Raw genomic sequence first — 23,273 nt, 5'->3', positions numbered from 1 at the left:
ACACGGGAAATTGACGTTTTTCAACTTATGTTTATGAAATTGATAAAATGAACACATACATAAAAATTATATCAAACAAAAGAGCAGGATATCTGCTTCCAAAATATTTTAAAATTATTACAAAAAATTAAATAGCCAGTGTATGACGTTAAGTTTAAAAGGGGTTACAAATCGGGAAAAAACGACTTTCTTCCAACGCGAGCAATGGAGCTGTGACACCTAGTAAATGGGTATTAAAATGACTAAAAGGCAGTAACATCTTATGTAAACAATGCACGTGCCATTCAGCCAATGATTGACGCCGCGTGCTGTGACGTCACACAGAGATATTAGAGAAGACTCATAATTCTCTGTGAAACAGATTGCCTTTTTGAATGACAGTGATTCAGATTTTATCGTTGGTGTAGAATTTTATAGTTTTGCGTTAGTAGGCCTACTGATAAGTGATAGAAGCAAGTAGGCTTAATCAACGAACTACTTAAATAAGCTTACATTAAAAGAGATTAATGATGAATGATTTTTAGTTCACAACAGCCGAACAAAAAAAAATAGAACTAACCATTATATACATAAGGGGGGTTGGATGGCTGAATGGTTAGCGAGAGAAATGGGGTTTAACGTCCACTCGACACAAACTAGGTCATTTCGGGACTAACATATGGTTTAATTTTATTTACATAATTCGCTTGCGCGTAGGGGTCTTTAGCAGTGGGAGGAAACCGGGTATAAATTTATAGTCAATCAGATATTTACTTTAACCTCAAGAGCATTCACATGATTTTTGAAAATCTGGCAGTAATTATCGGAAATTATTGAAAATCAATAGGCTTCTTCGTCTTATGACCATAAACACTGTGTATAAATTTAAAGTCAATCGAATATTAACTTTAGCCTCTAGAGCATCCACAAGATATTTTGAAGTGATCAAGGGCCATAACTCTGACAGTAATTATTGGAAATTGTTGAAAATCAAGAGGCTTCTTTGTCTCATGACCTTAAACACTGTGTATAAATTTAAAGCCAATCGGATATTAACTTTAGCCTTTAGAGCGTCCACAAGATTTTTCAAAGTGATCAAGGGACATAACTCTGGCAATCTGGAAATCGCTGAAAATCAATAGGCTTCTTCGTCTCATGACCTTAAACACTGTGTATAAATTTAAAGTCAATCGAATATTAACTTTAGCCTCTAGAGCGGCCATAAAAATTTTCACAGTGATCAAGGGCCATAACTCTGGCAGTAATTATTGAAACGTTGAAAATCAAGAGGCTTCTTTGTCTCATGACCTTAAACACTGTGTATAAATTTAAAGTCTTCGGATATATTAACTTTAGCCTCTTGTGGATGCATGACGGTGGTAACAGCAATATACATCCACATTTCAATGTGGGCGTATAAAAATAGAAAAATCATAGCCTTGATAATCAAGACTAAGCTATTCTTGTTAAAACTCCAAACATTAATAACTGCACTCGGAATAAAGTAATTTGATTGAAATTTTTAATAATATTCATTTTTCATTATCTATTGTAAAACTACTATATTGAGAATGACCATCTAAATCTTACATAATGCATATTTATCTTTACAAAAAGAATCAAGCAATTAGAATACTAAACTAGAGTATCAAACTTAATGTATTTATGTATTAAACTAGATACCAAATAATATTATCCTTACATAATAATAGTAATTTAAGAACATTAAAAGCAGTAGAGCTAAATATAGCTATTGACATGACTTATCTGTTTGTGAATGCATAAATTATGTAGTTGATGTACCACATTCTTAACTGTAGCTCATTTATAATACATGTCTTGAGGGTGAATTTATAATAAGAGATTATCAGCTATGTTAGTCTATATTAAGGTCTATGACTAATCTAATTTAGGCAATTTTAAACAGGTTTATTTAAAGCTTTCTATTGTCATTTTACTGTCCAAAACAAAAAGAGAATCAGATATTTCTTAGTGAATGTATTTTTTTGGGGAGGAAGCGTGGTCATCTTGTTCCAAAGGTTGTTTTAAAGACATTTTTATTGATAGATACAATTTAAAATTTAGGTTCTTTTCTTGATGCTTGCTTTTATTTTACCACCAGGCAACTACTGAAGTTAATAAATCTTAAGATGGCTGGCCAGGTATATAAAGGTTTGTTACCAGACCCCTGATTGAAAAAATTATTAGGATTATACTATATACTGTCATCATTATCTTCCGAAATATATAGAAGTTATTAAAAAACCAGCAGCTGACAGGTAGGATACACCCACATTTTGCAAAGGATGGATAGAAAACAAGTTAAAAACAAACGTGATTTTTTGTACAATCAGGGGCAATAATCCAGAAAGTTATGGCCTGAAATGTGCAAATATCAAAAGGGACAGAGATCTTTGGGATATAAAGATATGTTTTAAGTTTCATCAAAATCAGATAAAAATTGTGACCTCTAGTGGGTCCACAACCTTCGTATTACACACTTCTACACAATTTGCGCACAAAGAGCGGCCATTTTGTCGGGCAGTTTCATTTCGATTTTCCTGAAATACGAAATCAATGCGCAAGCTAAAAATGTGATTTTTCGAACAATCAGAGGCCATATTCAAGGAAGTTAAGCTCAGGTATCAGAGATTATCAAAAGGAACCAAGATCTTAGTGTGTAATGGTGATATATTCACACGTTTTTTTTAAATCGGATAAAAATTGTGACCTCTACAGGGACCACAAGCTATAAACGTGATTTTTTGTTCAATCAAGGGCCATAATTCAGGAAGTTACGATCCATCCGATATGCGCGAATATCGAAAGAAACTGAGATCTGTGGGTTATAAACATGCATTTCAAGTTTCATCAAAATCAGATGAAAATTGCGACCTCCAGAGGGTTCACAACCCTGATACACAATATTTTGACACAATTTGCGAACGAGGGGCGGACATTTTGTATGTCAGTTTCGGTCCGATTTTTACAAAATTCGATTAACCATCCTTAGGCTATAACGGTGATATATTGTAACGTTTTTTTAAATCGGATAAAAATTGTGACCTCTATGGGGTCCACAAGCTAAAAAAACGATTTTTCGTACAATCAGGGGCCATAATTCAGGAAGTTATGGTCCGATATGCACGATTATCGAAAGGAACCGAGGTCTGTGGGTTATAAACATACATGTCAAGTTTAAACTAAATCGGATAAATATTTTGACCTCTACAGTGTTCACAAGCTAAAAACGTGATTTTTCGTACAATCAGGGGCCATAATCCATGAAGTTACAGTCCGATACATGCCAATATCGAAAGGAACCGAGATCTTAGGGTGATAAACCTATATTTCAAGTTTCATTGAAATCGGATAAAAATTGTGACCTGTAGAGTGTTCACAAACATGTGTGGACAAACGGACGGACGGACAGGGGCGACAACAATATACGTCCACTTAAAAATGGGGGCGTATAAAAAGCCTGTAACTCTGCATGTTATAAGAAATTCCTTGATTTTAAAGGGCTAAATAATAATTATATCAATAAAATGTCACCATACATGAATTCTATTAATACATGTAGATCAGATAATAATTTTCACCATCATCAAGGACAAACAACTTTGCAAGTATCTATTTATAGAAGGGGAAATTGTCACCAGAAGGAGTTACTTGCAGCTCATATATAGTCATCCATCTGACAGACATGCCAGATCCCTTATCAATGACTGACAAAGATTACATCAAATGCTATGCAGTGTTAAGTTATACATGTAAACGCTAAAACAAACAGAAAGTTCTGAATTATAATTGTTTTATACCTCTTCTTTTAAAGCTCCGGCTCCACATAAAATATTTGGTACACCATTCTGAAACAAACAAATCAAACTGAATGAATAGCACTGTTGCAGCAGGTTTTTTATTTTCTAAAGGATTTTGTGAGCTAAAACATGTACATGTATATATATAAAAAATAGTTAATATGATGATTTCAACATTTAATCAATTTCACAGCTTATGTGTTAAGCATTATACACTATCTAATGAACATATGTTGACCCTATCTGATGATTCAGTTTTCACTATGATTTATCCCACTTAACACTGGAGGTCATTATCAACAAGTGCATCGCTAACGCTGCAATATACATCCACATGCATGCTTTGATCGATATCATACTTTTTAAAATGAAGAGAATGAAATATGAAATGGCTGTAATATGACAAGGGGCAATGAAGAGCTAGGCGTTGGGTTTGTTTTGCAAAATTTACAGAAAAATATTAACAAAAAAGTGGGTGTGACATTGCCCCTGGGCGTCGTGGCATGCACCAAAATAAATAGTTGCTGTCTTTACGGTGTAAGGAATAAATATGCAAAGTTCCAAGATGATCCATTCAGAATTGCAGCCTGTAGACGATAAATACAAAAATTGGGCATGGCTCTGCCCCTGCGGGTTGGATGTGGAACAATATAAATAGGTACCACCCTGTTATTGAAATGATTGATATGCTGAATTTGAACAAAATCTGTTAATTATTGCAACCTGAAGAGTATTTACAGATAAAAATTAACAAAAAAGTGGGTGTGGTACAGTGATGGGATTTTACCCGTATATTCCGGACTTGTCCGAATCTTTTTTAGAAACGCCCAAAATTGTCCGACCGGGAATATGCCCAATCGGACATCAAGACATGGTGAATAATATTCAAATTCCAAAATTAATATAGTGTACTGAGTGTATAACTACCGTGCAACCCGATTATCGTTGACAATAGGCAGGATTGATTAGGTAATTAAGTGATCGACTATTTATCGTGTTATATCGTCTTACACACCTACCTTGATTAACTACTATTCTGCCTTGATTGGCTGAACTAATTCTTTATCGGACAATTCATCAAATCAATCCTGAACAGAAGTCATTGCTTCTCCTTTGTCGGACGATATATCAACCCAATAAGAGGGACCATTGTCTCACGTTTTAATCTCCTTTGTGTCGGACAATAACACGTAGAAATTAGTCATATATGTCACATATCCTGATAGTATATAACACCTCAAATCAACATACATTGTATCCGATAACTTGTCTGTGATATATTTTCGGTGGAAGCCGAAGTTAATTAAAGACATTTCACACACATGGCGCTTATAGAGTTCAGTAATTAAAATGAAAGTACAAATCTCGCGAGACACGTGAAATTAAGAGATGTATACGTGCTGAATCCAATACACCTGATGTTCGAGAAAAGATTCTATTTTGATAGCATATTGTCGGATTTATGATCATATTTTGAAGGGGGTTTATGTCTTTAAATAAATAAATACACTCGCTAAGAAATGTTGACGAATATTTCGATTGGAATGACGTAAGTAGTTAATTGTTTTAGACGATAGCGCGTGCTACAGTCGAATGCAATTATTTAGAAGTTGGTTACACTCGCTCATTAGGGCGTCGTTAACTACGGTTTACGGCCAAATAAATTTCAGGATGTCATTTTTTTACCTTCCGTATATAAATCGAAACGGAGTATCAGACAAATGTCGGACTTTGCTGAAAAATGTACCGACGTATGACCTGAAAAATATGGTAATTTTGGGGGAATTTGAAACAGATTGGCAGCAGTCGGCACGCTGCCAATTCTATAGTATTACGATCATACGATGTCATGTAATTTTGTAGGAATATTATTGACATAAATTTGAATACCGCACAGGTTTTAAACATGAAATATAACGAGGTGCACCTATTTTTTTTTTACATATGAATTTGAATATATTTTGTTGACACATGATTCTTAATTGTGTTTTGAAAACGTCTGCTTAAATTACGGTAAGAGTTATGCCCCTTTATTTTCGGGAAAAAATGTCCGACATGAAATTTTTTGAAATCCCATCACTGGTGTGGTACTACATCCCTGGGGGCGGGACATGCACCAAAATAAATAGTTGCTATCTTTACAGTATAAGGAATAAATATGCCAAGTTCCAAAATGATCCATTTGGACATGGACCAATATATATATATATAGGTACAACCCTATGCTGGATCATTCAGAATTGGATCCAAATCTGTTTATAATTGCAACCTGTATATAATTTACAGACAAAATATCAACAAAAAGTGTGTGTGGCAGAGCCGAAAGGGCAGGGGGTGGGGGCTGGAGGAGGGGCCTGGGGGTTGTGCACCAACATCAATAGTTCCTGTCCTTAGGGTATAAGGAATAAGTATACCAAGTTCCAAGATAATCCATTCAGAATTGTGGCTTTCAGGCCAGGGTTCTTAATCCATTTTGAAACGAAGCGGCCAGAATTGGGTCAAATGAGGTCCGGTTAGGAACTGGGTTTTAAAATTTTAAGCTTCCATTCCCTTTAATATAACCAGACTTCAACAATAATAATTCTTATTAATTTGTTATGAGGAATATCATATCCTACTGTATGTAATTAGCACAAAAATAACGACAAACAGGTACATCTTTCGGAAAATTTTCCATATTTAATTCACCTACCGGCTTGAAATTCATGTCAGCAATATTCCTGAATAAATTACTGTATTCGTTTTGTTTTTTTGGATGGATATAAGCTGATACGGCACCGTGGTATTTCTTCATAACACAATTTGTAGGGTTTTTATCTACCACGTAACTTGCAAATGTTTTTATTCATTCGTCCATGATAAGACACACGGCACAGTGATCACATGACAACCATAATTGAAATGACTTCAACGTTAAATTCCATAGGACTGTGCCATATAGCTTTCAATGACAATAACAACAATACTTTTTTAAAAAATAAGCGTCTGTCAGCATGTGTATAAAATAATTCATAACGGTAAACGCTATTTAAAACTAAAACTAGCATCGCTGGTTTACTGACCTAATTCCAACTGATATCACTGTCATCGAGAATTCAGCATGCGAGAATCATAATATATTATTAATGACTGTTTCTCGGTGTATTCGGTGTTCTATCCGAGGATTATATTCAACTAAGATTTAAATTTAACTAACAACTGGTCAGTGTAACCATTAAATTATGATCCAATTATTATTTTAATATCTACCGGTACACCTGGAATTCATACAAATCTTCAAAGGCACGCGATAGATGCACAATCCATGCCAAGATCGTCTTCCTTCGATTGCCGCGTGGCTGTTATGAATAGTCAGCAAGCTTGTTTTGTTTTTTCACCGGCCGATTATCAAAATTACAGTTACATGTACTTGTGCTAATTACTCGGATTATGAACTACATGGCCTATTTTCACTAAGGTATGACTGTTTTTGTAGCCGACAAGTAAGTTGATTGACTACTTAATTAACAAGTAATAATTAACCCGTTGTAATTTAGCCGAAAGTAGATTGATTTATGATACCATAGTGGCCGGTTTATTGTTTTACCAATCAGCTTGATTGAACTTCAAGCGGCTAAAGCCGACAAAAAACATCCGATTAAGATCCGTGCTTCAGGCACTAGAGGCAAAATTTGGGCTTTGCTCTGCCCCTGGGGGTCGGGGCTTTCAAATTCAATAGTTGATGCCCTTAGGCTATAAGGGATAAATATGCCATGTACCAAGTTGATCCATTCAGAATTAAGGCCTGTAAACGATAAACACAAAAATTGGGCGTGGCTCTGCCCCTGGGGTTGGGACATGGAGTTGTCATCCTTAGGCTATAAGGAATACATATCCCAAGTTCAAAGACGATCCATTAAGAATCGTGACCTGTAGGCAACACACAGAGACATAAACAAAAAATGGGTGTGGCTCTGCCCCTGGGGGTTGGGAATCACCAAAAGATAGGTTGCCAGGCAACGAAACATACGCCCACAGCAGCTATAACGTCCGGGCAGTCAACAAGAGTTGTCACATATTTTTACTTTTTTCGGTAATGAAACATTTATAATACATTAAAATCTGATTAAGAGTAACAACTCATTAAGTAATTATCAGAAAACCATTAGAATTTGTTTGGTTTTTATAAAGTTCTGCCCCATGCTAACATTTAGTATACAAAACTTTAAACATCATGGTTTTAGCTGTTCAAGTCATAAAGATTCTTTGAAAATCAATATACTTGTTCGTCTCAAGATCTTTAACACTGTGTATAAATTTAAAGTCAATCAGATATTAACTTTAGCCTCTAGAGCGTCCACAAGATTTTTCAAAGTGAGCAAGGGCCATAACTCTGGCAAAAATTATCGGAAATCGCTGAAAATCACTAGGCTTCTTCGTCTCATGGTCTTCAATACTGTATATAAATTTAAAGTCAATCGGATATTAACTTTAGCCTCTAGAGCGTCCACAAGAATTTTCAAAGTGATCAAGGGCCATAACTCTGGCAAAAATTATCCGAAATCGCTGAAAATTAATAGGCTTCTTTGTCTCATGACCATAAACACTGTGTATCAATTTAAAGCCAATCGGACATTAACTTTAGCCTTTAGAGCGTCCACAAGATTTTTCAAAGTAATCAAGGGACATAACTCTGGCAGTAATTATCGGAAATCGCTGAAAATCAATAGGCTTCTTCGTCTCATGACCTTAAACACTGTGTATAAATTTAAAGTCAATCGGATATTAACTTTAGTCTCTAGAGCGTCCACAAGATTTTTCAAAGTGATCAAGGGCCATAACTCTGGCAGTAATTATCGGAAATCGCTGAAAAACAATAGGATTCTTAGTCTTATGACCTTATACACTGTGTATAAATTTAAAGTCAATCGAATATTAACTTTGACCTAGAGCGTCCACAAGATATTTTGAAGTGATCAAGGGCCATAAGTCCGACAGTAATTATCGAAAATCGCTAAAAAACAATAGACTTCTTCGTTTCATGACCCTAAACACTGTGTATAAATTTAAAGTCAATCGGATATTAACTTTAGCCTATCGAGCGTCCACAAGCAATTGTGGACGCCAGACGAACGGACGGAAGGATCAACGGAAGGGGGCGACAACAATATACGACCACATTTCAATGTGGGCGTATAAAAACAATAGGGATCATCCTTAGGGTATGAGGAATAGGTATGCAAAGTTTCAAAAAGATCTGTTAAGAATTGCGGCCTGTTGGCGAAACACAAGACACACAAACATTGGCGTAGCTCTGTCCCAAGGAATTGGGCATGCATCAAAAATAATAGAGGTCAGTCTTAGGGTTTAAGGAATAAGTATAAAAAAGTTTTCAAGACGGTCAATTAAGAATTGTGGCCTGTAGGCGACACACAGACAAACAAAAAGAAAATGGGTGTGGCCCGGCCCTTGGGGGTTGGGCATGCACCCCAAATGATAGGGATGTTCCTTAGGATAGAAGGAATAAGTATGCAAAGTTTCAAGGTGATACTGATACATTAAGAAATGGGGCATGTAGACGACAAAGAAACAAATACAAGAAATGGGGGTCAGGCATGCACCAAAAACAATAGGGGTCATCCTTAGGTAAAAGGAATAAGTATGTAAAGTTTCAAGATGACCACTTAAGAATTGTTGCCTATAGGCAACATAGAGTAAAAATACACAGAGTGGCGACTGCTTCATTTGCATAAAAAGTAGGTCACGCACTGCATCTTGGGGTTTGTCTGTAATGTCACTAAACATGGCGGCTAAAGAAGACCCTTCGCAGTTGAACAGAATAAAATGTAAACATCCGAGTAGTGGATATGGTGCCCAGAGTAGGTCCTACGCCGGGTGTTTTAATTTTATGGACTATTGAGGGATTAAAAAAAAAAAAGGCTAAGTCTACGTCGCGTCGTCTGCAACGAGTCATCGTCGAGTGCTAGGCCTAGGCCCAGTGCTATATAATATACTGAGCCATAATAACATAATACTATACATTATAATAACAGCAGTATATATATCATCAAAAAAATTTATTTTGTAAGAGTACATATTTGGTGAAAGGTGTTTTCATATTTGATTGATTAATTGGCATTATTTTGCATGTTATGATATATTTCAATGTAGAATACTGAGTACTGTAGGCCTAGAAGTAGATCTATAGGTAAACATCTTTAGGCTATCTATACTATTAAAAAAAAGTAGGGGATATTTGATTTTGGGGGCATAATACTAAACAAGCCAACAGTGAGGCTGATGTCCCCCGCCGAAATAGGAAAATAATTAGAGGACACATATAAATTTATCACAAATTATCTTTTACAAAGTATTGAACAATCAAACAGTATATCTTTACTTATAGTCTAACAATCAAAGTAGGAGAGTTATTGTTTTCCAAAGTCTCGACCAATCAAATTGCGTATCGCTCTGCTTACCCTGAGCAGAAAATGCTCATTATCAAACTTAGTCAAGGTATTACTGTAATGAAACTATACACCAAGTTTCATCAATCTCACTTAATTAGAACTAAAGTTATCGTGTCCCAAAGCATCAACCAATCAAATTGCTTATCTCTGCTTACCCTAAGCGGAAAATGCTCATCTTCGAACTCCATCAAGGCATTGACCTAATCAACACATACACCAAGTTTGAACATTCTAGCTCAATTAGGAAGAAAGTTATCGTGCCCCAAAGTTTGAACATTCTAGCTCAATTAGGAAGAGAGTTATCGTGCCCCAAAGTATCAACCAATCAAATTGCTTATCTCTGCTTACCCTAAGCGGAAAATGCTCATCTTCGAACTCCATCAAGGCATTGACCTAATAAACACATACACCAAGTTTGAACATTCTAGCTCAATTAAAAGTTATCGTGTCCCAAAGCATCAACCAATCAAATTGCTTATCTCTGCTTACCCTAAGCGGAAAATGCTCATCTTCGAACTCCATCAAGGCATTGACCTAATCAACACATACACCAAGTTTGAACATTCTAGCCCAATTAGGAAGAGAGTTATCGTGTCCCAAAGCATCAACCAATCAAATTGCTTATCTCTGCTTACCCTAAGCGGAAAATGCTCATCTTCGAACTCCATCAAGGCATTGACCTAATAAACACATACACCAAGTTTGAACATTCTAGCTCAATTAGGAAGAGAGTTATTGTGTCCCAAAAAGTGTGACGGACAGACAGACGGACAGACAGAAGGACAGACAGACAGACAGACAGACAGACGGACGAACCCATTTTAATAGTCCCCTGCTTTCTTCGAAAGGCGGGGGACAAATATGCAAATGACTACGAAAAAAGTCACTATAGAACCTAACAGAAGAAACATTTCCAGTTACATGTGACGCCCAAACGCACCAATAGCTACCGCATGGAATGCAGGTGATGCTTGGGATCATCATGGGGGTCCAACCCAAGATTTGCACGACTCTGACTTTGAATGTTACAGTCATTGTGGCATTGAATTCCAGGGTGGAAACATCAGTTTAATTGTTTTAGTGACCAGAAAACAAATTTTGATATGCGTCGGCTTACCCAAAATGAAAGGTTACGTGCCCTTGGCATGCTACAGATCGGCACAACACAGGCGGTTGTGGCGCGGACGATGAATGTTTCTCAGTCTGTCATAAGCAGGCTATGGTCCAGATACCGTGATACACAATCTGTACAGGACAGACCACGCTCAGGTCGACCAAGGGCGACAACTCAAGCCCAGGATCGATTTATCCGTACCTTGGCCTTGAGAAATCGTGTCATCACAGCAAATCAGATCAGCGCTCGTCTTCAAACAGACACTGGTGTGAGAGTGAGTGGCCAGACGATTCGGAATCGACTGCATAGGGGTCACCTTCGCGCCCGACGTCCTCGCGTGATCCCTTGTTTGAGAGATCATCACATTCAGGCAAGACGTCGTTGGTGTAGGGATCGTCAACACTGGTATAATCGACGCTGGAGCAATGTGATGTTTTCAGATGAGTCAAGGTTCACTGTTGATTTTTTGGACAGACGTAGGAGGGTGTGGCGTCGTCGAAACGAGCGCTTCCAAGACGTTAACGTCATCAGACATGATCGATTTGGGGGTGGTTCTGTTATGGTGTGGGGAGGCATCACTGTTGCTGGAAGAACGGCTTTACATGTTGTTGCAGGGCGTGTTACAGGCCAGTACTACCGGGACAACATCTTGGCAGTCCATGTTGTGCCGTTCGCACGACGTCATGGCCGCCGTTTCATCTTCCAGGATGACAACGCAAGATGTCACAGGGCCAGGATCGTTACAGGTTACCTCCAACAACAGAACATCACCACATTACCTTGGCCAGCACTGAGTCCCGACCTCTCCCCCATCGAGCATGTCTGGGACATGCTTGGACAGAGGTTACGTCAACGTCAACAACGTCCTGCCAATGTCCAAGAACTTGCTGCTGCGTTGCAACAGGAATGGGACAATCTGGACCAAAATGACCTTAGACGTCTCATTAGGAGTATGCCACGTCGGATCAATGCTTGTTTGGCAAACAGAGGAGGATTTACCCGTTACTGACTTGGTTGTGATGCTGTGGTAACTTTGCTGTTTGACCCCGGGTATCATTTTACCCTTATAATGGTCAGTCTGTGCCTTACTTAGTCTAACGATCATTTGGAATAAATCGATGAATGTGAACTTCATTTCATTTTGTCATTTGTTTCTTCGTCAGTTTCATTAGGTGACTTTAATAACACTTGAAAATCAAATATCCCCTACTTTTTTTGAATAGTATATATGACCTCTCGCTCTAACTTGTCTAAGGTAAATCAAATCAAGGTAATTTCGGGACTAACATGGTTCAGTTTTATTTCAATAATTCAATGTATGGGTCTTTTTTTTAGCAGTGACTGAGTGGGAGGAAACTGAAGGACCCGGAGAAAACCCACGAGGTTGGACAGGCGACCCTACACCTTTCGCGTACTAGCGGGGAATCGAAACCACGCCACTTAAATCCATGACATGTCATAGTCATAGGTCTAATAAACGTATTAATACCCGGTAATTTAAATTGTAGATCTTTTTTTAGTAGTTGTGCTTCGATGTAAACCAACTCATTCCTTGCATTCTTTATCGCATGCTATCTAGTATTTTCGTAATTTTTGAATTACATGTAGTTGTGATTTTTAAAGGATCAAATTTTAAATCGTAAGCTTTACCCATTAAGTCTGTAGTTGCACATGTTCTTTTTACATTCTATATTTTTTGTAAAAACAAATAAAATCTACAAACACAATAATAGGCCTACGTACCGCTAGTCTACCGAATAAAATAAATTTAGATTCATATGTTATCATTAAAAGAAATTGAAATAGAATCATGTGCGATGAAACTAACTATATTTTCCGAAGAATCTGTTGTATTCTGGCAAAAGGATAAAGGATTGTGTATCGAAAAAATGATGATTCTATGTAGGCCTACAATTAAATGTGGTAAACAATTTAAGTGTTAAGTTTATGGTATTGTAATATACCTTTGTAAATGTCATAACAAAAATATTATTTTGCTCAATTTTCAGTTGCAATAAGCTTTTAATAAAACAGTAATTAAAGTCTAATACTGTTATGCTTTTCAAAATCACATTTCCCATTTTACTGGTAGGCCTTAATCCCACTAATAAAATATTTACTGAAGCACTATCACTAGTTTTAAACCATTCAGTAATTCAAAATAATTTTAATTTACTCTGTCATTATCTAGTAATAGTATGCTGTATGGTTATCTTCAGTTTTCATGACAGATTATTCCGTAAGTACACAGTATAAACTAAATTTGACATAAACTAAATAATCAGTTGACAAAAAAATCACAAAAATAAAAGTAACCCTGAACACAGATCAGACTTAATGTCATGGATATCTAGAACAAACTTCAGATTTATAATAATTTAATTTATTTTATGATCAGTAGTGGAATACCGCGTTTTATCAGTGAAATAAAAGTGTTATTCCACTTGCTAAAGTAGTCCATGTTGTTTTTACATAAAATGATTGTAAAATCATAAAATAAATAGAACATTTGTCGTTTTGTCGTGAATAACATATTTTATTTCATCTCAAAGCAAGAAAACGTTTATATTTTCACTCATGCTACGCATTCCTGAAAATATAAGTTTTCTTGCTTCTCGATGAAATAAAATATGTTATTCACTCTACAACGACAAATATCCTCTATATATTCTTGTGCAGTAGTGTAAAATGGATAATTTCATAGTATTATGGGGCCTATAAAGGCTGTCAAAACATTACATGACACCCAGAGCAATATGCAAAGTATTCATTCTAAAGTTGTTTTTGGTTTATACTTGTTTGTAAAAAGAGAAACCAATCAACTCAAATAATGTTTATTGAAAAATGTTATAGGCCTATTTCAAATAGAATTTTAATATCATTAATTATTTTGTTTTTTTAAAAAATGAAAGCCTACATCAATTAATAGAACAAAAATCATAAAAGCACACAGTGAGTCAACGTTGGAGCCAAAGGTATTTTATCTTGGAAAACAACCAACGGCTCAAATCTGTTTATTGGAAAACGTTATATGCCTATTTGAAATTCGATTTTAATATTCTTAAATTATTTTTTTTATATTTTAATGAAAGCTTACTTTATTAACATAACATAAATAAGAAAATCACACAGACTTAAGCTCTAGAAGACAAAGGTAAATCATGTTGTGATTTTGAGTAAAATAGGTCTTATCAAAAAAAGGGCGTGTCACTTTGACATTTTCAAATGGTCCATTTTAAGGTGTATGGAAATTACATTTCAAATCTAGGAATCGAAACAACAAGTATTTGGTGGATTAGTTTTAAAGTTAATAAAAACTTTTTAAAATCCACAATAATTTACAGCCTTATAGACCAATTCATAAACCATCACAAATGCTGTCTCTCACTTCATTAAAAATTCTGGGCTGTACCACGCTTTATCTATGCATGTTTTAAAAATATGAATCATGTTTTATAAATTCCCGAAAAACACACACAACTAACGTATGATTGTATGTGATAATTCTCGGTAGTTTTGTTACCGAAAATACTATAAAACTACAAAATTAAAGATATTTATTTCATCGATATAGATATCGTAACGTCGTTGAGCAAACTGTCAGTGTGTGTTTATTACAGACAATTCCTAAGATGCATTGCACGTCGCTGTGTTTCTATGGGCCGTAATGCTAGTCGCCACTCTGTGTATTTTTACTCTGTGATAGGCAACACATACACACACAAAGACAGGGGCGACGGCAATATACGTCCACATTATGAATGTGGACTATAAAAACTCAATAGGATTCTTCACTTTAATGCAATAGACAACCCTGTCAATTTCAAAATGACATAGATTATTGAAGCCTATATTGTGCTAACACGAAAAGTGAATGACAGATGGACAGGTAATGGTAATGACAATGTATGACCACACTAAAAAAATGTGGGCATATAGAAACCATATTTGAAATTTTTTAAAGAAAAATGTATTGGTTTATCAAATTAACGCTTAGGTGGTTCTGGTTCTGTTAATTCAGCTGAGAAAAATGATTGCCCATTGGTTTTAGACTTATAGAGTAGGACTGTAGTCAATGTAGAGTATGGTATACTATAAGATAAGTAATTACTTCTTAGGGAAAAATTCACCCCCACCAAAAATATGGTATGTGTACATCAAAGCTTTCATTTCATTGACTAATATTCCAATTGCCTAACTATGAAAGTAATCATATTTTACATTGTTTAAAGATACATTATGTAAAGATAGGTTGCCAGGCAACGAAACATACGCCCACAGCAGCTATATCGTCCGGGCAGTCAACAAGAGTTGTCGCATATTTTTACTTTTTTCTGTAATGAAACATTTATAATACATTAAAATCTGATTAAGAGTAACAACTCATTAAGTAATTATCATAAAACCATTAGAATTTGTTCGGTTTTTATAAAGTTCTGCCCCATGCTATCGTTTAGTATACGAAACTTTTAACATCATGGATTTAGCTGTTCAAGCCATAAAGATTCATTGAAAATCAATATACTTGTTCGTCTCAAGACCTTAAACACTGTGTATAAATTTAAAATCAATCGGATATTAACTTTAGCCTCTAGAGCTTCCTCAAGATTTTTGGCAAAAATTATCAGAAATCGCTGAAAATCAATAGGATTCTTCATCTCGTGACCTTAAACACTGTGCATAAATTTAAAGTCAATCGGATATTAACTTTAACCTCTAGAGAGTCCACAAGATTTTTTGAAGTGATCAAGGGCCATAACTCTGGCAGTAATTATCGAAAATAGCTGAAAATGAATAGACTTCTTCATCTCATGACCTCAAACACTGTGTATAAATTTAAAGTCAATTGGATATTAACTTTAGCCTCTAGAGCGTCCACAAGATTTTTTGAAGTGATCAAGGGCCATAACTCTGGCAGTAAATATCGGAAATCGCTGAAAATCAATAGGCTTTTTCGTCTCATGGCCTTAAACACTGTATATAAATTTACGGACCGACGGACGGACGGGGGCGACGACAATATACGACCACATTTTAATGTGAGCGTATAAAAATGAAATGAAATGGGCTAGTGAAGACGAGCAAACACCATACAGTGTGCTATGAGGGAAATTTTGCCTGGACAGCGGCACTACGGCCTACTCTTATATCGAATTCCAACTGTCAAGGGATCTTTTACGTGCATGCCAATGTGTACACGGGACCTCGGTTTTTTCGTCCCATTCTGAGTGAAGATATTAGCATTTGAAGGATGTGCAAGGAAACTTTTCCGTACGTGTAGCTAATGGTTACTATATGCACTTTACGGCAAGTTAATTTTCAATCTGATTGAAATTAATTCAGCTATCCCGTAAACACTGTGTATAAATTTAAAGTCAATCGGATATTAACTTTAGCCTCTAGAGCGTCCACAAGATATTTTGAAGTGATCAAGGGCCATAACTCTGGCAGTAATTATCGGAAATTACTGAAAATCAATAGGCTTCTTCGTCTCATGACCTTAAACACTGTGTATAAATTTAATGTATCTACGGTATGATACAGCATTTTAAATTCAATCTAAAATATTCCAATCACAAATGTCTTAAAATATAACAACGCAAGACGATAATTCGGTGATTATGATTGATCCAGTCACATGTTAATTGAACCGACAAATACACACTTGTAATTGAATATTTGAAAACCTTTTTGGGCTTTCGGATCTATAAACCTTAATAGCTGAATTAATTTTAATCAGATTGGTTTGATCTTTGCCGTAAAATGGATATATAGTAACCATTGGCTATAAGTACACACAATTAAGATTTTTCACCTTATGTGATCTTGAAATAAATTAAATAATATGTATACTGAACTTGCAGTGTGTGGCTACAATAAAATGTGCTGGCAATATGCCAAATATTGTTGTCAAGCATCTTACTTTAACAGTGGAATATCAAGTTTATTTATATTGATAATAAAAATGTTAATATTAATACCAGAATACAACAATATAAGACTAATTCATATTTTTATAAAGCTGCATACAAAATATCACCGAATGCCCAAAAAAATTTGACAAAAATTGTAAAATTTCTGGGTTTTGATTTTTTAAAAAAAAAAGGTCCATGACCCTACTCAATTTAACACTTAAAAGCTTAAACATACATTATGCAAGATCTAAATCTGCCTATTGCAGGTTTTTCTTTAGGACTGAAATGTTGTCTAAATTATTAATAAGACATTAATTAACGTATCCGGACCATAATTCAATCACGATGTCATCGCTAGCCTACAATATTTAGCGGACTGGAATACATTTTTTAAAAAATAATTAAATGTTCAAATGGATAATCAAGACTTTATTTATATTGTACTGACTTAAGTAATGATGATCGAGGCTAGGCCTAAAATTCAATCGCTAATATCTCGGTTCAAAGTGGAGCAATTTGACTGAAAGTTTTAGCATATTATATTTACGTTAACTATTTTGAACTATTATAGTGAGAACTGCCAACTCTTTATCTAATCTCCCATAATACTCCTTTAAATGGACACTCCCAAATATAATTCAGTGAAAAAAACTGGTTGTATCTGAAGCCATTCGATACCTTTTATCTGTGATTTAAGTTAGACCTAAGTTTTCAAATTTGATGCTATGTATGTTTCAGATTAACCATGTATATAATGATCACCAAGTCATTCATACACTTATTGTTGAACATACGCATTTTAATTGAGCAATTCTAACAGTTTAACCTTGCAAACATTGTTCATTCCTTATCTCTCTATAAAGTCACTTTGTGTAAATAAACATTATTTTTAAAATAGATTTGGGGAATATGGAGGTATGTAAGATTTAATAAGTTTATGTCATATAAATATACCATTTGCCAATTCCATGCGAAGACCTGACATGGTTCGTTATTATAAATCAACAGCAATCGTTCTATTTTGAAAACAAATAAAATACAAAGATCCATTTTAAAACATCTAAAACTGATATTTTATAAACTGATCTATGAAATAAAAAAACATCATAAATTTATCAAATGAATACTGGTTGAACTCACTTAATATTTTATGAAGTTGTGCTCTATTAAATATATAGATTAGAAGATAAAACAATCCATCTCATTCACATTCCAATACATGCTAAGTGTGTTAAAACTAGTTTTATCTTATTCACATTTTTAAAACAATATATAAACCAACAAATCATCAAGTTTTGACAAGATTTCATAAGAAATATTCAAACTCAGTTTGGAATTTGTAAATATCAGTTACTGATTGTTTGCTGACAGTGACATGCTATTATGCCATGAATATGTTTACATGTCAACATAGTCAAGACTTGGACATTAAACTATTCTGTCAAAAAGTCATTTAAGGTGCATAACCAACCAAATATAAACAGTAGCCTGGCAAATATTTCATTATTGGGATTGGTCAGTGATGAAAGATATCCATTGATTAGTAAATTTGATTAATAAAGTTTATTTGAACCACATAAAGATTTCTACTCTCACTTTAAACTAGTGACTAATTATTACTTACTCTAATTGTGTCTTGTTTACGACAACAGGAGTAAGGTGTGGCACAACTCAATTTACTTAAATTTGTTGTTGTGCAATTAAAATACATATTCTGATTCCAGTCTTTATAACCATTGGATGTTACACCACAACAGTGAATCTAAAATAAAAAATCGTAATTAAAATAAATCATACAGGTCACAATTCTATGGAATACAATTACTCCTTATTACTGAGCGATGTTTCGACTAGGCCAGAGTAGAAGACATTGTTAAATAATATTTTGAAATGTTTTTAAGAATACTATCAACTTTTTAGAACCATTTAACAACTTTTATAGGTTTACATGTTGTCATACTCATAGTCATGTCAGTTGTCAGTTCCTAGAAGTATTTTTTGATCAGAAAAAAACTCTTCTTTCTTACATTTTCTTGAATCCAGTCAATAAAACTTTTAGCATCTGGATCATCTTCATAACGGGGTATAAAATTTTCTTGAAATGTATCCGTTATAGTCTGTTTAGCTTTGTCACGGAAAACAAAGGCAATAACACCTAATGTGATCTCAGCCACAAATATTAAAATCATGACAATATAAAACTGAAAATAAAATTACATTTTGTTAGAAGTACTATAAAACATATTCCAAAATAATTGACCTTTGATAACTTTTAATGACAAGTGTGCCAGAAGAGAGATCATCTGGGCCTTTTTTATTGGTGGATACACTGTAGAAATATTGCTAGAATTTTTGCTCTTATAATTAATGGTGGTATTATATTTCATTAATTAAACATACATTATGCAAGAGCTAAATCTGCCTATTTCAGGTCTTTCTTTAGGTCTGAAATCTTATCCACATTATTTATTAGACATTAATTAACCTATCCAGGCCATAATCAGCCTGCGATCTTTAGTGGATTGTAAGCCGATTTACTGCATAACTTTCCTTCCCGATTAAACGATTAAATGGATAATCGAGACTATGCTGTTTATCGTACTGACTTTAGTAATGATGACCGAGGCTTATGGGAATTTCAGTCACTTAGTTCTCGGTTCATAGTGGATCAATTTGAATGAAATTTTCACCAAATTGCCTTTACATTATCTAGTTTTTAACTATTATAGTGAGAACTGCCAACTCGTTACCGAATCTCCCATAATGTATCTTTAATGTCTTTGGCCAATTGTACTTAATATGCACTAAAAATATTAAGTGACAGATTGACACATAAAAAGAGTTATAGAACCAAAACATAGCTGGTTCTATTATGTGTCAACAAAATACATGTGATTGGAAATTTATTAATTGCATCATTTGGCTTAAAGTAACCAATCATATCAGTAACTGCACAGGTTCAAGGTCATGATCAGGCTATTCTGTGTGTAATGTCCATATGTCCCATAAAAGAAATCATGGCAAACTTTTAAGGCAGATGTCATTGCATACCGGAGAGATTACCATCTGAGTTCCTAGACAGCAGCTTGATTCCAGAAGGGAAAAGATGTAGCAATTTCTATCAGCAGACTCGTCCAGTGAGTCTGGCTAGATGAGGTTTGAGAGAATGACTTTATTCTATTATGCATTGTACTATATGTCAGCAGCTATGATATATAAAATGTAAAAACGAACTGTTGCATTGTTATTCCTGGTAAAATAAACGTCTTAAGAAAACAGTAAGAAGAAAATACACAATGTGAAGGGGAAGCAAAGACAACCAGAGACAAATACTAGACGATCACAAGGCTACTAAAATATATAGTAAGAAAAGATGCATGGGTCGTACAATGTGAAGGGGAAGCAAAGACAACCAGAGACAAATACTAGACGATCACAAGGCTACTAAAATATATAGTAAAAAAAGATGCATGGGTCGTACATAGGATGTGGCGACCGGTTTGACAACGTCCGCTCTCCACGTCTGATGAAAGACCCATGGTGCTACAACACTCCTTCTGCATGCTTTTTAGAATGATAATTTCTTAGGACAGTAACATTACAGGATTCTATGCTACTAAACAATGTCAGCCTCCCTCCAGTATTTGGAACTACATGTAAATTTGTCACAGAGCATGCAATTGTTACCACAGTGAATAATTGTGACAACCCTGAAAAACTAAAAGGTTTTTCTTTACAGATCAAAATCTATTTTGCATTATGCTTTTCATCATCCTAGAAATGGGTGAAAACTGTCATTCAAGAAAAACGGCCCAAACTTTCTGACCATTCCCTGCCAACATCATCTATGAAAAAACAAGCCAACAGTGAGGCCGATGTCCCCTGCCAAAATCCCAAAATAAATAGATGACACATAATATTATGTATATTGGTATATGTATTATGGTATACGTTCTAATATGCTAAGTTCTATTATGCATTTGTCTATTATGCAAAATGCAGAATGGAGAAATGTAATGTGCAAAATAACTATTATACTGTATTTTGTGTTATTGAAAAGAGTACTCTGTATTTTAACATTGTGGCAATGGTATTGTCGATCAATGAAAATTGCAAATTGTAAAACTAAAATATATATTTTGAACTGCTGACATATGCATTTTGCGCCATGAACATATGGAAAATCTTTATTCAATCACTTTAGGAGTAATGTTCAGTCTTCGGTCCCTGCTGATGGTTATCATACTAAAATTCCAGATTCGGATAAAAATCCAATGCCTTCTACTTGTCGACAGGAAAGACTTCCCTGTGCCCTCGCTTCCGATCCCTTGATGTCAGATGTTAATTCTCAGCAAGCACCAGGTTCTAAGCCAGGTTGTGATGACAGGTATTGTACCAATTCTCTATCAGTGCCACATGTTCGCGCCAATACTTTCATAGACAGGGTGAAGAGTTGCCGTCGTGAAATGTCCACATCTTCTTCGTCATCTGAGGTGGTAACTAAGACCACTTTGGATGATGACTTGTCTTCCCATGACGAGGAAAATCACAATCGGAAAAGGGGTCTCAGCTCAGGCTCACCAGAGATGGTCAGGTTTTCGGGGGATGATACATTCAGTTGGCTAGTGTTTCATACCCAATTTGAACGTTTGGCGCACCGACAACATTGGAGCGAGAGAAAGAAGTTTTCTCGTATGGTGGATTATCTGCACGGTAGCACCCTGAGATACAACACCAAAATAGGTATCCCTCCCCAGCATTCATCACTGGTCAGGGAGCTGCGTCGTCGCTTTAACCAAACAGAAGCCCCTGATGTCTCTAGGAAGGAACTCTGAGAATCAGATTGCAACAGAAGCCTTTCTGTGTGGTTGTAGAGAAAAGGAAGTGACTCGTCTGGCAATGGAGAAGTCCTCGTCCACCTTGCATCGAACTGTCACCTACATGAAAGGTTCTCTGGCTAATTCAAAGGCAATATTTGGAGTCAAACCTATTCCCATGCAACAGCGTCAAGTTTCCTTTCAGATGAAGACAGTACCAACCTCTGAAGTTTGTGGTGTTGCTGACAGGCCAACAATGTTCGATATCCAAAAGAGTATTCTGCGTTTCGACATGCAGTTCTATCAACAAAATACATGTACACCCCTACATCTCTTTTCCAGATTCAGCTTATCAGTGCCCAATCGGGGGTATCACAATCCAGGCGATTGTAGCCAGTCTCCCTCTCCCAACACTTATATCCATCCATCTCAGGTCACCATCTTGTTCACGTCCCCACTCTCCTTCATGTAAGCTGCTTTGAGTTCTTAGGGTTCACCAGGTGGTGCCGCCGCGGGTCAACACGCACAGTGGCAATCAATTTCTATGGACAGAAACAATCCTTTAAACTTCAGTCGACTGGCTGTGAGGGTGTTCAACCAGTCTTAAGAACAGAAAGCCCAATTGACGATTACAGAGTTCTTCCTGTTCGAAGGGATCCGTTTGGGGTAAGGTTAATTCTACTAGTCTAGTTTCTTTGGAAGCAAATTGATACAATGATTAATATCGGTGCTATGGTTTTCTTGGTTTCAACTTCCTTTTTGAATGGGGTGGAGGAGGTGGAACTAGGCAAAGCAGTTCGACTAAAAGGGATCGGTTGTAAGCCGATCTCTGGTTATTGGCTATCTGGTGTTACTATATTCATCGAAGGCTCTTTCTTGGAAAAGAATAAATGCATGGCGAACCCGTGGAATTATGTCCTTTCGGTTGGGGAAGCGATTCTTATTTGCATACCCTCTTCTGAAGCAAAGATTTCAAAGAAAACCTGTACTAGTGCTGTAAACGACTTTAACTGCTTTATTTGTTTACAACAAGGTTCAAATCTTGCTAATTCCGAGTTTATTAAACATGTGATGGCTCCAGATTCTGCTACCAAATTTGATGTCCATATGAGACAAATTTGGTGTTACAAATATTGAGACGTCTCATGCCGATTTGAGTTCTGCACCAGTGACAGTAC

The 23,273-nt window shown here is 35.6% G+C and overlaps 1 protein-coding gene across 2 annotated transcripts in view; it reads right to left on the bottom strand.

Annotated features, from left to right (window-relative positions):
• LOC126814461 (tetraspanin-5) overlaps positions 1–23,273 on the bottom strand; it is a 55,263-nt gene that overhangs the window by 17,228 nt on the left and 14,762 nt on the right. For both annotated transcript variants that reach the window (XM_050539607.2, XM_050539606.2), the window contains exons 3-5: positions 19,306–19,479; positions 18,903–19,040; positions 3,801–3,848 (exon numbers count right to left, since the gene is read on the bottom strand). In XM_050539607.2, the coding sequence (XP_050395564.1) occupies positions 3,801–3,848; positions 18,903–19,040; positions 19,306–19,479 (360 nt within the window). The remainder of the gene's footprint in view (positions 1–3,800; positions 3,849–18,902; positions 19,041–19,305; positions 19,480–23,273) is intronic.

This window comes from Patella vulgata, chromosome 3 (assembly GCF_932274485.2).
Source record: "Patella vulgata chromosome 3, xgPatVulg1.2, whole genome shotgun sequence".
NCBI classification, from domain to species: Eukaryota; Metazoa; Mollusca; class Gastropoda; family Patellidae; genus Patella; species Patella vulgata.
The sequence above is the reverse complement of the archived record's forward strand: the minus strand, read 5'-3'. Positions and strand labels throughout refer to the sequence as shown.